Source organism: Pangasianodon hypophthalmus, chromosome 28 (assembly GCF_027358585.1).
Source record: "Pangasianodon hypophthalmus isolate fPanHyp1 chromosome 28, fPanHyp1.pri, whole genome shotgun sequence".
NCBI classification, from domain to species: Eukaryota; Metazoa; Chordata; class Actinopteri; order Siluriformes; family Pangasiidae; genus Pangasianodon; species Pangasianodon hypophthalmus.
In genome coordinates, this window is record NC_069737.1 from 9,976,743 (window position 1) to 9,992,926 (window position 16,184).

The 16,184-nt window shown below is 40.6% G+C and overlaps 1 protein-coding gene across 3 annotated transcripts in view; it reads left to right on the forward strand.

The window, feature by feature from the left end:
- Positions 1-16,184, forward strand: part of adgrb3 (adhesion G protein-coupled receptor B3) — a 207,310-nt gene that overhangs the window by 136,529 nt on the left and 54,597 nt on the right. For all 3 annotated transcript variants that reach the window (XM_026943047.3, XM_053231051.1, XM_026943048.3), the window contains 2 exons: positions 5,080-5,226; positions 10,524-10,599. In XM_026943047.3, the coding sequence (XP_026798848.1) occupies positions 5,080-5,226; positions 10,524-10,599 (223 nt within the window). The remainder of the gene's footprint in view (positions 1-5,079; positions 5,227-10,523; positions 10,600-16,184) is intronic.

Genomic DNA, 16,184 nt, shown 5'->3' on the forward strand with positions numbered 1-16,184 from the left:
CATAATCTGCAGAGCCTACAGGAGGGAGGTGAGTGGAAGATACATTTAGCACCACCTCACTTTGAGGACTGCGTAATGCCATATGGGCTATCTTCTACACCAGCAGTGTTCCACTGCCTTATAAACGATGTGCTGTGACAAATATTGGAAGTACGTTTGCTTACATCGATGATCTTCTGTTTTACTCCCCTGACGAAACCACCCACATCCAGCATGTCAAGAGAGTCCTGTCACAGCTACTCAAGCACCAGCTTTATGTGAAATGGAAAAAATGTGAATTTCTTGTGCACAAGGTGGCCTCCCTGGGCTAAATAATAGGACCAGAGGGGGTGCTCTTGGACCAGGACAAGGCCTTAGCTGTAAGCAACTGGTGCATTGCCACCAGTGTCAAAAAACTACAATGATTTTTGGGATTTGCCAACTTCTAGAGTGGTTCATAAGGGGCTTCAGCTGCATCTCAGCTCCCCTCACTGCTCTATTGAAAAAAGGGGCCAAAAGGCTGCAATGGGACGTATCAGCAAATCAAGCCTTTGAGCAATTGAAGAAAACCTTCACCACCGCACCTATTCTGAGATTCTGATCCCAGCAAACCATTTATAGTTGAAGTTGACACTTCAGAAACCAGAGTGAGGGCCATCCTTTCTCATTGATCAGGAGAAAAACCCACTGACAATCTACATGGACCACAAAAACCTGGAGTATATCAAGTCTGCCAAACAACTCATTTCCCCTCAGGCATGCTGGGCACTGTTTTTCTCCAGGTTCGACTTCACTACTGCCCTGGTATCCCGGAAAACACTAAAGCCGACTTCTTCTCCTGCATGTCCCCAGTGCCCCCACATGAAACCAGAGAAGAATGCATCCTACCTTAATCATGCTTTGTTGGGGCACTAACATGGGACATTAACAGCAAGATTGAGAGAGTCCAGGGAGTGAAAGTCCCCACTCACTGAACAGTGGGAAAGAAATTTCCCTTACCACTGCGGGACAAATTATTTACTTGGGCTTACACCTCCCCCACCACAGGACACCCCGGCATTCACAAAATGTACCAACTGCTTCAGGGAAAATACTGATCATGAAAGTGATCAAATCAAGAGACTGGGTGTTTCCTATGGACCTTGTGTGCTGAAAATCAAGAGGACTGGGCACGATTTCTCCCTTGGGCCAAGTACACCCAAAACTCTTTAAAGTGCTCCTCCACTAATCTCACCCCTTTCCAATGCGTCCTGGGGTACCAGCCAGCCCGATTCAGTGGAACACCAACCCCACAGACTCGCCCGCTGTGGATAGTTGGTTCCAGCAGAGTGAGCAGGTATGGGAACAGGCACACTATCATCTAGAGCACATGGCCCAAAACTAAAAAGAAATTTGCAGATGGCTTTCTACCAGAGACCTACGGGTCAAGGAGGGAAGCCGGAAACTGTCGCACTGTTACACCGGCCCATTCAAAGTCCTCCAGAGAATCAACATCACCTACAAGCTGGAATTACCATGCCACAGTTGCCAGGCTCCATGTATCCATGTATCCCGCCTCAAACCAGTCACACACTTCCCAGAACACAGCAAGGCCTACAAACATGGCCGCCGAAAACTACAGTACCTAGACTCTCTCACATTCACACACTCTGTTTTCACACTCAATGTGAAATTTATGGTCTGTGTTCTTTTGTGCCAGTTGTTGCCAAGCCTGTTGTTATTATGATAAACTTTCTGGTTTGACACAGTTTTGTTATTTATGTTTTTGCTCTTGCCTGCCCTTTTTAATGTTGTTTGCTCATTGCCTGACCTTTGCCTGTTGTTTGACTACGTTTTTCGATTACGTCTTTGTCCTGTTTTCTACAATTAATAAAATCATTGAGTACCTGCACTTGTGTCCTCAAGTGCATACTGACACAAAGGTATTTTGCTTTTTTTCAAGGTGCATTCTTTTGTCTAATTGCTGACAAAATGAACACAGAACAGATATGATCAACATCAGCATTTTTAATATAACCTCTGCTGCTGTACTAAATAACCTTCTTTCCAGCTTAGCATCTGCATCTTTTAATTAAAAGGACAAAATGATGCCGCTGCACTGGCCAAATGGAAATCACTTGGCTCTAGACAATATCACTGCATCATTTCTGACTTAACTTATGGCATCCCTGTGATACAGTATAGCAAAGAGGCTTGGTGACTAGGCAGGTTTCTCTTTACCTCATACCTTTAGTCAGATAACATAAGCTATTCATATGTATTCATAAATAGCTTATTGCTAAGAATTTTTAGAAAGCGTTACCTCCTTGACAGTAAACTATGAAAGATTTTTTTGACATTTGAGGGTATATCAGGGTATAATTGATTTTGAATTAAAAAAAATTCTTGTGAAACAGAACATAGGAGAGGTTCGCAAGTTTAACACCTAAAAATAAACTAAAGCAAATAGGATCATTGCTTTGTTAGAGACATACCATTAGGTCTTGTGTAGTGTCAGAGCTACTTGCAATAGTGCTGATCATGAACAAATCATTAACCTTTTGTGCTTACAAATGTGAATCCATGCTAGCTGTCAAAAGCAAGCTGTTTTCATACAGGATGTATTTTTCTCCAAGGTTCTGTCAAAATGTCCATGGCATGAAAGATTTGAAAAACGTAGATGGAAAAAGAAAAAAGAATAAGAACAGTATCTTGGCTTTTTTTTATCTTGCTCTATTACTGTGGTGTGGATTAGAGAGAAGGTCCAGCTGTAAAGAAGAGAAATTTGGCACAAGAATGAAAAGGAAGAAGAAAAAGATAAAGATAAAAAGGAAGAACAATTCTATTATCATAGACTCCACATTTGTGGAGGTAATTAGACTAGGCTATTTTGGGTTTGATTTATGAACTTTTAATCGTCTTTTAAAGAATAAACGAACCCCTTATGTCATTAAAGCTTCTCTGCATCATGTCATCCAGCATCTCCTCTCATCTCCTCTCATCACTTAAAGCCCTCTGTTGCTCCACACAGTATGCCCTGAGTTTAACTCTCTGTATCACTCTCTGTCTCACACACTCACACACATACACAGAGTGCATTTTATGGTGATTTTATGCCTGCTGTTAAACTATTTACATATGCCTCAGTGCACAATATTAGCTCTTGTTATACACAGCGGGCTAAGCTTGAGCCTGTTGTGTCTGTGTCTCTTTGAAGTTGTCTTGTTTTCTGGCTCCAGGTGAAAATACTCATGACTAGTTACACCAGTAACCACCTACAATCACTTTGCTGGATGCCCATCACTGGTTAACACTGTGGAAAAAGACAGTTTGCTTGTATTCAAGCTCTTGTTTCTGATTGGCTTTTTTATTTTTTGTTTTGGCTGCAGCAGGGTTGTTGCTATTTAATTGGTCCTTAGTACATCACCTTCACTTCTCTATTATCTGCACAATAAATTGTATATACAATAAATTTTGCATGGGCAGCTATACTCAGCTGTATACAACATTGTGGTATACATATTTCAAGACTGTGTTTGCCATGAGTTAGTAAATCCGAGACAAAAATAACATACAGTTTTAATTATAACAATGGCTAGAAATAAAAGCATCTTCACCCCTGTAAGACTGTGCCTGTTTTCATGACAGTTTCCTAAGTGAGAAGTCTTGACTGTGTGTTTGCATGTCTGTTATCTGGGTGCACATCTGAGTATCTGGAATTAGATCTTTAAATACAAATTTCATTATAACCCAGGTGTATGTCTTGTCTTGTTACACTTGGTAAGTAAAGTAGGTTAGTAAGTGCCACATGGTGAACATTGGCTTCGATCTTTTTGTTTTTCTGTTTTCCATCCTCTTAAAATTGGTTGTCTTTGGTCTGTCTTTGGTCTGTCTCTGAAGTTTTTTGAGTTTTCCAGATTTAGTCCTCCCTTTGCTGGTATAATATCCTCCACTCTTCTGGGAAGGCGTTCCATTAGATTTTGGAATGTGGTTGTGGGGATTTGTGCCACAGGAGCCTTAGTGAGGTCAGCCAGTGATGTGAGGCAAGAAGGCCTGGTGCACATTTGTGCTACACCTACACAAAGTGACACCACACCATAAAGCAAAAGTATGTGGACATCTGACCATCACACCCATATGTGCTTGTTGAACATCCCATTAAAAAAAATTGGGCATTAGTATGGAGTTGGTCTCCTCACTGCTGCTATAACAGCCTCCACTGGGAAGGCTTTCCACTAGATTTTGGAACATGACTGTGAAGATAAGTGTAAAATATAAAATTTATATCCAGAATTTATATATTTCTGTAAAGCTGCTTTGTGACAATGTCCATTGCTAAACGTGGTATACAAATAAAATTTAATTAAATTGAGTTGTGCACATTCAGGCATAAGAGCATTAGTAAGATCAGGCATTAATATCAGGTGAGAAGGCCTGGTGCACAGTTAGCATTCCAAATTATCCCAACGGTGTTCAGTGGGGTTGAGGTAAGGGCTCTGTGCAGGCCACTTGAGTGCTTCCAAACCAACCTTGGAAAACTATGCTGCCATGGACTTGTGCACACGTGAGCATTGTCATGCTGGAACATGTTTGGGCCCTATAGTGAAGTGGCCTAATGGATAGAGAGTCGGACTTGCAACCTGAAGGTCGTGGGTTCGAGTCTCAGGTCCGGCAGGGATTGTAGGTGGGGGGAGTGAATGACTAGCGCTCTCTCCCACCCTCAATACCACGACTGAGGTGTGAGACCCTTGAGCAAGGCACCAAACCCCCAACTGCTCCCCGGGCGCCGCAGCAAAAATGGCTGCCCACTGCTCTGGGTGTGTGTTCACGGTGTGTGTACACTACTGTGTGTGTGCACTTGGATGGGCTAAATGCAGAGCACAAATTCCGAGTATGGGTCACCATACTTGGCCACAAGTCACTTATAAAAGAAAACAGAAGAAGAAAAAAAGGCAACAGTTTATCTGCCTATAATGATCTTAAAAGCAACTAAGCCATATTCTTTGTGTGTACTTTGTACATACATCACTTGTATGCATTGTATACTTGTACTTTGTATACATACATCATGTGACACTTAGCAAACCTTTGTAATTTTCTGATCTTTGACATTTTCCCTAGTGGCCAGCATCCAGAGGCTCCCTGCAGTATCAGTGATGACTGATATTAATTTCCCCATGAAGGGACGGAAGGGTATGGTGGACTGGGCCAGGAACTCTGAGGACAAGGTGGTCATCCCTAAAGGCATTTTTATTCCCCAAACTGCAGGTATGTGAAATGTGTGTGTTGCATATATGTGCATATATACTATAATAATTCAGCTCCATCTTTGTATTCTACCAGCTCATCAGTCCAAAGGCAAATGTTAGCACAAAGCAAAGCTTCAACTTTTTTCATTTGTTGCATTGCTCTTTCTTTTCTCCTTCAAGTGAATTTTTCAACAGGGAAATTTTATTTTGTTTTACCACTAACATTGCACGTGAAATCAATCATCATATATGCATATATATATATATATATATATATATATATATATATATATATATATATATATACAGTCAGGTCCATAAATATTGGGACAGTGACACAGTTTTGGTAATTTTGCCTCTGTACACCACCACAGTGGATTTGAAATGAAGCAGTCAAGATGTGACTGAAGCGTAGACTTTCAGCTTTAATTCAAGGGGTTTAACAAAAATATTGCATTAACCGTTTAGGAATTACAGCCATTTTTTACAGAGTTCCTCCATTTTCACAGGCTCAAAAGTAATGGGACAAACTAATATAATCATAAATATTAGGATTATTTTTATTACTTGGAGGTAAATCCTTTGCAGTCAATGACTATCTGAAGTCTGGACCCCATGGACATCACCAAATGCTGAGGTTTCTCCCTTGAGATGATTTGCCAGGTCTTTACTGCAGCCATCTTCAGTTGCTGCTTGTTTGTGGGTCTTTCTGCCTTCAGATTTGTCTTCAGTAAGTGAAAAGCAGCTCAGTTGGGTTGAGGTCAGGTGACTGACTCGGCCATTTAAGAACATTTAATTTCCAAGCTCTTGGGCTGCTTTCACAGTATGTTTTGGGTTGTTATCCATCTGTACTGTGAAGCGCTGTCCTATCAGTTTTGCAGCATTTGACTGAATCTGAGCAGAAAGTATAGCTCTGTACACTTCAGAATTCATCCTGCTACTTCTATCAACAGTCACATTATCAATAAACCCCAATGACCCAGTTCCATTGGCAGCCAAACATGCCCATGCCATAACACTGCCTCCACATGTTTGACGGATGATGTGGTATGCTTTGGATCATGAGCTGTTCCTTTCCTTCTCCATACTTTTCTCTTCCCATCAATCTGGTACAAGTTAATCTTGCATCAGAACTGGTCAGGCTTTTTTTAGAGGTTTTTTAGCAAAGTCTAATCTGGCCTTTGTGTTCTTGAGTGTTACCAGCGGTTTGCATCTTGAGGTAAACCGTCTGTATTTACATTCATGAAGGTGGCTCTTGATTGTAGACTTTGACAATGATAGGCCTACCTCCTCCAGAGTGTTCCTGACTTGGCTAGATGTTGTGAAGGGGTTGTTCTTCAATAAGAAAAGAATTCTGCAATCATCCACTTTAGTTGTTTTCTGTGGTCTCCCAGGCCTTTTGGTGTTGCTGAGCTCGCCAGTGCATTCCTTCTTTTTAAGAATGTACTAAATTGTTGATTTGGCAGCTCCTAAAGTTTCTGCTATCTCTCTGATTGGTCTGTTTTGGTTTTTCAGCCTAATGATGGCCTCCTTCACTTGCATCAACACCTCTTTGGACGGCATATTGAGAGTTCCCATGAACAGCTAGCAAATGCAAATTCAACACTTGGAATCAGCTCCAGACCTTTTATCTCCTTAATTTATCATGATATAAGGAGGAAACAGGCCACAGCTGGCCATGAAACTGCTTATCAGTCAATTGTCCCATTACTTTTGAGCCTGTGAAAATGGAGGAACTCTGTAAAAAATGGCTGTAATTCCTAAATAGTTAATGCAATATTTTTGTTAAACCCCTTGAATTAAAGCTGAAAGTCTACGCTTCAGTCACATCTTGACTGCTTCATTTCAAATCCACTGTGGTGGTGAACAGAGGCAAAATTACCAAAACTGTGTCACTGTCCCAATATTTATGGACCTGACTGTATATATATATATATGTATATATGTGTGTGTGTGTGTGTGTATGTATGTATATATATATATATATATATATATATATATATATATATATATATATATATATATACACACACATATATATATATATATAAAGTCACTTTATAGGTTAGATAGATAGGTTAGGGCTCTTGTTCATAGTTTCCTCTGTGAAGGGAAATGCTGGAAGAGAGGGTGACTGAAGTCGACCTCTTCCTTGCCCTAATGGAGAAAGTGGGAAAGGTAGAAGCCACAGACACAGTGACCCACCTTCATAGTAAAACAGCAAGTGGAATAAGCCAGAGAGACTGAAAAGCAGTCTATTTACTAAAATGCTTATTTGGCCTTGAGAGGAGGGCAGATCTGTGATAAAGTTTAAGGCAAAATGGAACCATGGGTGTTGCGGGACTTATAAGGGCAGGAGTTTGTCAGCTAGGAGAGTGTGTGGAACCTTGTCCTGGTCACATAACAAGCATGAGTTAACAAAGCTCTGTATGTCTTATAGTTTACCACCAATATTTTTTTGTGAGACGTTAATGGGTCAGGTGACACTTGGGTGACCTGTTGTAATTGAAGCATGAGCACGTTATCAGAGCCTCATGAAGACTGAAGGGACATAGCTATAGTCTGGAGGGCATTTGGCAGGAGCCGGTTGGTCTTGGAGGTAGCCTGGACAATTTGGTGGTTTATATCCTAGTCTATAGCAGTGGCAAAGCAAGGTTTTGATAAGGTAGTGTTTGTTAGTGCTGAGTTTTGTGTCTGTTGGGTACATGCATGATAGAGCATCTGCTTTGACATTTTGGAATCTGAAAAATATATGGAAATATATATGGAAAATATACGATTGTAAAACTAAATCTGGTGAATATGCATGCCTGTCTGGTTTGTATTGGGGGAAGTTGTTTGGCTGTTTTAAGGTATTTTATTTTCTTGTGTTCAGCAGAAACTGGTGGTCAGGGGAGTTCAGCTCCCTCCAGCCAATGTTGCTACTTCTCCAGTACTCCTCTAGTTTCACTCTTAGTAGTTTCTTTCTGTGGGCGTGCATTTCTTTGAAATGTACTGGAACCTATGCTTTCAAGAGTAGTTTCTTTGATCCTCCTTTAAGGAGTGACTTTAGAGCAATGATGCTGAAGTTTCTAATGAATTTAATTGTTGTTGTTAGTGAATGCAGTAACGGAAGAGGGAGTTTGGGGGGTCAGTGTGAGGGTAATTAATGAGAGTTAGTGAAATTAGTAATTACAATTAGAGATTAGTGAAAGTTTTGTACTGTATATCCTTATAGGTCAGGGAGCAGGCCTTTCTGCTGCTACTTGGACTAACTCTAGATGCTGGTTTATCATTTGATTCCAATGTAACTAAAATCTCTAAAACTGCTTATTGTCTTCTAAGAAACATAGCCAAAATAAGAACTATCTTATCTCAACATGACACTCAGAAACAGACTGAGAACAGTCTTAGACTGTTGTAACATGTCGCTGACTGTTGTAACATCATCTGCTGCCTTTTTAAGGAAACTTAAGCTAGTTCAGAATGCAGCTCTCATACTTACCTGAAATAGAAAGTCAGAGAACATTAGCCCATTCTTATTCAAGCTACACTGGTGCCTCTTAAGTTACTCTTTGACTACAAAGTCCTGCTCATGACATTTAAAGCTATGATGTGTACAGTATAGCCCAGCATTCTCTCTTGAGAGGCATTTCATACTTAATGGTAATACACAGGTGGCTAACTTGGCTAGCAAAGATTTTCAGCTGACATTAATTGCAACTCCCAATCCCTACTAATTATTCAAATGTGTCTAATTACATACAACAGGGAATGCAGTAGTGTTTTTTTTTCTACAACTTGATGTATTTCTGAGTGAATTGGCATTTGGATGGAAATAATGTAGGTGTCACTGATGGTTTTTATCCATCAGGATTTAATTGGCTTGCTTAATCAAAATACGGAGTAAGACCTAGATGCTAGCCTGCAGTCAATTGTGAAGGATTGCTCACCACCTGCAACAGAGGCTTGCAAAATCGTACTAGTGTATCTGCTTGCTGGTCTGTATCACTGTGACTAGAGAGAGCTGGGTTATTGTCCTTAACCCAAAACAACTGTGGTTGGCAGCCATGTTTGTAGACCAATCTGTGTTTCATGGCTTGTAGAGCAGCTCTCACTTACGTGAAATAGAAAGTCTGGAACTGAAGCCCTGGATTAACCTCCAATAGAAATTGGCAGGGTCAAAGTCAGCAAACTCCATTATTGCTGATACCTACTGGGATCTGATCTGATTATTATTATTATTATTATTTGGTTTTTTTTTTCATATATGTTTGATTTAAAAAAAAATTGAAACCAGTGACATACATGCTTAGGAATTGTGGGTAATCTGGCATCATTTCCTATTTCTGGATGCCTTTATTTAAGCCAGCTGTTCATAAAAGTAATCATTCAGAAATTTTGTCCAATGGCATGACCACTCATTCTGCTAATTGCAGCGATCAGTCATTTCTGAAGTTTATAAAATAAGTAGTAATGGTGAAATAATTTACCACGTAACTCATTTTGGTTGCAGCAGGCCAGGTAGAGTGAGCAGAGTGAGAAGTTGAATTTATTACTAAAGAGAAAAGCTCTTGTTATATATTGTTTTTATGTTATTACTCTTTTACAACAATTAAACTTGTCATATACTTCACCCAAAATGCCATTAATGAATCAACACTAGCAAGGTTCACTTAGCACTGTGAAAGTGAGAATTTCTCATGTTTGGTGAAGTATTCTTTTAATGCAGAGACAGTCAAGCCAATAAATTTGTTAGAATAGGCCAGCAATATCATCAGCTACACAGATGGGTGACAAATTCAAGGAAAAACTGGTGGCTCTGTTATCCTGGAAGGGGAATTTTGCTGGTATGGTTTGGGTCCCCTGTCCCCTTAAAGGGTTAGGCATTATTCTCTACCATCATCATCAAACAATAATTGATGGAATATCTAAGAATGGTGTTCATCACTCCAATATGGTTTCTAAGACTTTTAGAATCAGTACCAAGGCGCATTAAAGCTGTTATGGTGACTTTGGGTGGCCCAACACCTTACTAAGATACCTTATGTTGGTTTCTCCTATAGTTTGTCTTCTGTGTATATTATAGAAAATAACCTAGTAATGATTTATGCAAGTTTTTTTTGAAAGTCTCTATAATCTGATATCTTTATAATCTGATATACATTTTCTCAAATGATTCAATGTTTAATATGATTCTCATACCATAATTCTAAAATAATCCCTCAGGTAGGTTAAAGCAAAGACATTCTCAAGCAAATGAGCCTTAAATTAAACTAATCGTGATCACCATTATGTAATCTAGTACTCTAATCTAACCAGATATTGTTTTACCAGATCTAGATGGCTCTCCTGTTTTCATTCTTGGCACAGTCCTCTACAAGACACTGGGACTTATGCTACCTGCCCCAAGGTAAGATCTTCCTGAGTTGTTTAAATAAGACTGGCAATTTATGACTTGTGTGATACAGATGATTTTCCACAGACTTTGTGCTTGATTGGTGTTAATTCAGTGATGACAGTGTAAATTAATCATGCATATTCCACAGAATATAAGCACTTTTGTAGTGATGTTCTCCACTGCCACTCAACTGTGTAGCTTTAATGTAAAGCCTGATTATCAAATTACATTCATAATGGTTTATATGTTATTCGTAAAAAAAAGGTGTTTGAAGCTCCCTAATAGGACAATACTAACAATGCCAGTTGCTAATAAATTGGAATGCATTTAAAAGCAACACTTATCCAATAATCCAGTTTATAAATAGTATGTATTATCTTTGATGTATGTCATGTGTGGAACTGTGAGCTGTAAAACAATTCCAACATGAATATAAGTAGCTCTTATAAGAATATAAGAGCTTCTGAACACCAAACTCTCTCTCTCTCTCTCTCTCTCTCTTTCTCTCTCCCTCTCTCACATATAAACCCTTCTCCTTTTCCTCCGCAGCTACTTCTCAGGAGTTCACATTTCCCATACCCTTTCCAAATTCCAAACTTTTTTCGTGTACTAGTAATCCACTTAGACCTATTTCACAATATACAATATACAGTCCCCTCTGAAAGTATTGGAATGGCAAGGCCAATTCTTTTGTTGTTTCTGTGCAATGAAGACATTTGAGTATGAGATCAAAAGATGTATGTGAAACAATAGATCAGAATTTCAGCTTTCATTTACTGATATTTACATCTAGATGTGTTAAACAACTTAGAACAAAGCACCTTTTGTTTGAACCCACCCATTTTTCAAGTGATCAAAAATATTGGACTATGTGACTGACAGGTGTTTCTTGTTGCCCAGGTGTGCCCTATAAGATTGATTGTGTAAACAATCAATAGCTCTGAATGTCTTGGTTTGAGCCCTGGGTTTCGCCTATGAAGACTATGTTTTTTGTTAAAAAGGATAAACATCATATAGACCAGGTAGCTGCCTATGGGAGAAACGCAATGTATTTTATGGCAGGATGGACCCCCAGCCAGGTAGCTCACCCTGTGGTACTGTATGGTAATTAGGTTCCTGAGTATCTAATCTAAGGTTCCAGAGTCTGTGGGAACAAAGGCAAAAGGTCTCCTGTGTATACCAGGGGGTCCCAGTATCTATATGTGTGGATGTATTGCAACATATAGTGTAAATGTTATTTCCTAAACCTATATGATATTTATGATGTCACCACATTGTTCATCATGAAATATAGATTAGATTGAGAACAAATATGGCCTGAAGAATATTTTAGTTAAGCATAATTTAGATGACCAGGTTAATTCACATAGTCATTCTGACCCACATTCCTGATCACTTTAACCTTAATCAAATTACTACCACAGTTTATAAATCTACTACAGCAAAGAATTACAGTGAAGGGCCACAAAAGTTCTGAAATCAAGATTAACCTCTACCAAAGTGAGGCCAAAGTATATAGAAAGAAAGGACCTGGTCATAATAGGTCCTGGACCTGGTCAAACATATGAACTCATTGGTCAAGCATGGTGGAGGTAGTGTCATGGCTTGAGCTTGCATGGCTGCTTCTGGAACAAGCTCACTAATGTTTATTGATAATATAACTCATGATGGTAGCAACAGAATGAATTCAGAAGTCTACAGAAACATTCTGTCTGCAAAAACATTCTGATTTACAGAGAAATGCATTCAATCTAATTAGGAGGAACTTCATCATGCAGCAAGACAATGACCAAAAACACACTGCCAACACAACAAAGGACTTCATTGGGGGAAAAAGTGGAAGGTTTAGACTGGCCAAGTCAATCACCAGACCTTAGCCCAATATTATTAATATTAAGAGCGTGCATTTCGCCTCCTGAGGAAAGAGGAAACTGAAGGGAGAAACCCCCCAAAACATCTACTGAAAGAAGCTGCGGTACAAGCCTGGAATAGTATCACAAAAGAAATACACAACAGTTTGATGATTTCAGTGGGTCACCTGCTTGATGCAGTTATTGCAAGCAAGGGATATGCAACCAAATATTAAGTATTTACTTTAATTTACTCTAAGACTATTTGTTCCTATACTTTTGCTCTCCTAGAAATTGTGTGGTAGTAGAGGTGCCATGTTCTAAGTTGGTGCCATGTTCTAAGTTGTTTAACACATCTAGATGTAAATATCAGGAAAGCTGAAATTCTGATCTATCATCTCATATTCATCTTTTGATCTCAAACTCAAATGTCCAAATGTTCCAATACTTTCAGTACTGTTACAATACTGTAAATATTCAGGTCTCAATATATCAGACCCATATATCATATTAAATGATTTATTAGGTGTTTCTATGATCAGATTATTTGACAGTATACACTAGGTGCAGCATACCGTTTTATAAAGCTATTTTAACTGTAGGAGAAAAGATTTTAAGTCTGTTTCATCTATTTAATTCATGTAATTTTAATTTATTTAGCAATTTTCTTTAAATGTACGTTACAAATAATATATACTGTACTTGACTTATTAAACTAACTCAAGGGAGTGACTTGGACAGGCTTCAACTGGGAGTCGTGGAAGGAAGGGTGGATGCGCATGAACCTGGGGAACTTAAGCTTGATCTAGGCATCTGGGAGAGAGTTTCTTGAATTATGTTTTGAGGGGAATGTCTTTGGAGGAGATCCATACCTTTTGCCCTGGCTGCTGGCTGGTAGTTGGGAGTTGGGGTGCGACGGCGGTCAGCCAGACCCCAGTTGCGGTCAGCAGAGTGGATCAGGGTGGCATGAGTCTCTCTCTCTCTTTATTTTGCAGCATTGATGAATGTGGGCCTGCACGGATGGAACAGCAATGTTGGTAACCCAACACGCAAAGGGGGACCTAGCATTGGCAGTGCTGGTAGTTGGGAACTCCAGGTAGAGGGCTTGTTGGCTGTGACGCACCGCAGTGCCGCTTCCAACTCATGATTTGCACACTCTGAGGCCCAGGTGTCAGTGTCCATGGTTGGCCATAAGAAGTGTCACCTCAGAAGTTCTAGTAAATGGCTGGACCCTGGGTGGCAGGTGATTTGGGAAGAGTGATCCCACTGGAGGACCTGGGAATGCACAGAATCTGTGACAAACAAATGACCAAGGGGTCCATTATCTGGAGCAGGTTGCTTGCGTTGGGCTCTTCTAACAGCAGTCACAATCTCCCACATAACAGCCCCTAGCACACAGGAAGGAGGGATGATTGTATCAGGGCTCGAGGGGGTTTCTTCGGGGCGAATTGATGGGAGAGAGCATCCAGCTTAGTATTCTTAGAGTTGGTACGTGATGGAGAATTTGAATTGGCCAAAGAACAGGGCCCAGCGTTCCTGATGGGAGTTCAGTTGTTTGGCGGTTTGAATGTAAGCCAAGATTTTATGATCGGTCCAAACAGTGAACAGATGCTCAGCCCCCTCAAGCCAGTGCCTCCATTCCTCCAAGGCCAAGTTCACCACGAGCAACTCATGGTTCCCCAGGTTGTAGTTGTGCTCAGCTAGAGTTGGTAGGCAAGAGAAGAAGGCACATGGGTTTCTGATCAGGGGCTGCACTCTGTGAGAGGATGGCACAAACTCCTGTGTCCGAGGCATCTACCTCCACGTTGAATTGCCGGGATGGGTCAGGCTGAATTAACATGGGGCAGAGGTAAACATTTCCTTAAGCATGTGGAATGCGTGGACAGCTTCGGGGGTCCAAACAAATGGAATGGAGGGGGAGCTGAGCTTAGTAAAAGGGTCCATGACCCAACTATAGTCCCGGATGAACTGGTAGTAAAAATCGGCAAACCCCAGGAACCGCTGGAGTTGTTTCAGGCAATTGGGTCTGGGTCACTCGACGACAGTATGGATCTTCTCAGGGTCGGCTCTCACTTGCCCACTCTCAATAACAAAACCCAGGAAGGTGACTGAGGACGCATTGAATTCACATTTTTCGCCTTTGACATTTTTGGCGTTTCTCAAGCAGGCGCTGTAGGACTTGGCAGACATGAAGGGTGTGCTTGGAGGGGTGTGCGAAAAAATGAGTATGTCGTCTAGGTAGACAAAAAAAAAAAGTTTTGAAACGTCTCTGAGGACAGCATTTATTAAACCCTGGAAGACTGCTGGGGCATTGGTGAAGGGCATTACCAGGTACTCAAAGCGGGGTGTTAAATGCCATTTTCCACTCGTCCTCAGGTCCAGCTTAGAAAAAATGGTGGCCTCATGAAGTGATTCAAACACAGAGCTGAGGAGAGGCAGGGGATACTTATTCTTCAACGTGATGTTGTTCAGGGCACATTAATTGATGCAAGGGTGAAGCGAATGATCTTTTTTCGCTATGAAAAAGAAGACGGCACCCAGGGGGAGGAAGATGGTCAGATGATGCCAGCAGTGAGAGAGCTGTTAATGTATAGCTCCATGACGTTTTGTTCGGGTGGGAGAGGTTGTAAACACGGCTGATAGCTAGGGTAGGCCCAGGGAGCACGTCGAAGGTGCAAACATATGGGTGGTGAGGTGGTAGGGAGAGGGCCCAGTCCTTGCTGAAGACCTCTCTCAGTCAGATGAAGCTGGTTCTCTCCCTGCGCCACCCATGACAACCAAACAATGTATAGGGCCAGTGCCAAACAGGGTACGTCTCAAACTGCATGATATTGTTTTAAGTAGTAAGCAGCTCGGCAATAAGCAGTAACAGATGGTGGTGTACCATTTTGACATATAATATATTAGAATGTAATTTAGGATGATGCACACAGCTGTTTGCTTATTGCTAACAATAACACTAACTCAAAATGATGAGTGAAACGGGCTCAGAGGAATGTACCCTTCTGGTGCCGCAAAAATTAATTGTTCTTCAAACACAAAGCTCTCTATAACCTCTGGTTAAAGCTAGTTGTCTCTGATCCTCCAAATTCTACACTTTAAAAATGTATTAAAGTGCAGCATATGTTTGTAAGGGTGCTGTTCTTTTGATTGGTGACCTTAATGTGGAGAGTGCATGGTTTCCAATTTTTGGTTCCAATTACTTGGGGAAGTCTCAGAGGAGCTGGATTCCTTTTCTGTTTCTGTTATGAGTGGAAAATGGAGAAAACATGCAGTGATTATGTTAAATGAACACTCTACAACCAACATTTTTAATGGAACTTAGCCTCAAAATTTATACTTTTGAATACTGTGCTATTATTATTACACTGTGGGATAACAAATCCAAAAAATTGAAAGGCAAGGTCAAGGTCAAAAATCAGGCTTAGGTCAGGCGATCAACAAACAGAGTTAACTAGGCAAAGTTAAAATTTGAGAATCAAGACACAGGCAAAAGTCAGAAAACCAGAACATCAAACACGGCAGAATAAGGCTTGGTGAAGTTCAGGTGTATTGGGAAAAACTGAGCATTTACAAACAAGCTGGGAATGAAAGTCTCTTTATAAAGGGTGAATGTGAGCGTGGGAAATTGGGAACAGGTGTGTGTGTGTGTGTGTGTGTGTGCTCAAAAAACCTATGATTGGGATTTGTCCGGGGTGGCCATGTTTGAAAGCTGCGGCATGTGTTATTTGTGTGGAATTCACGGCA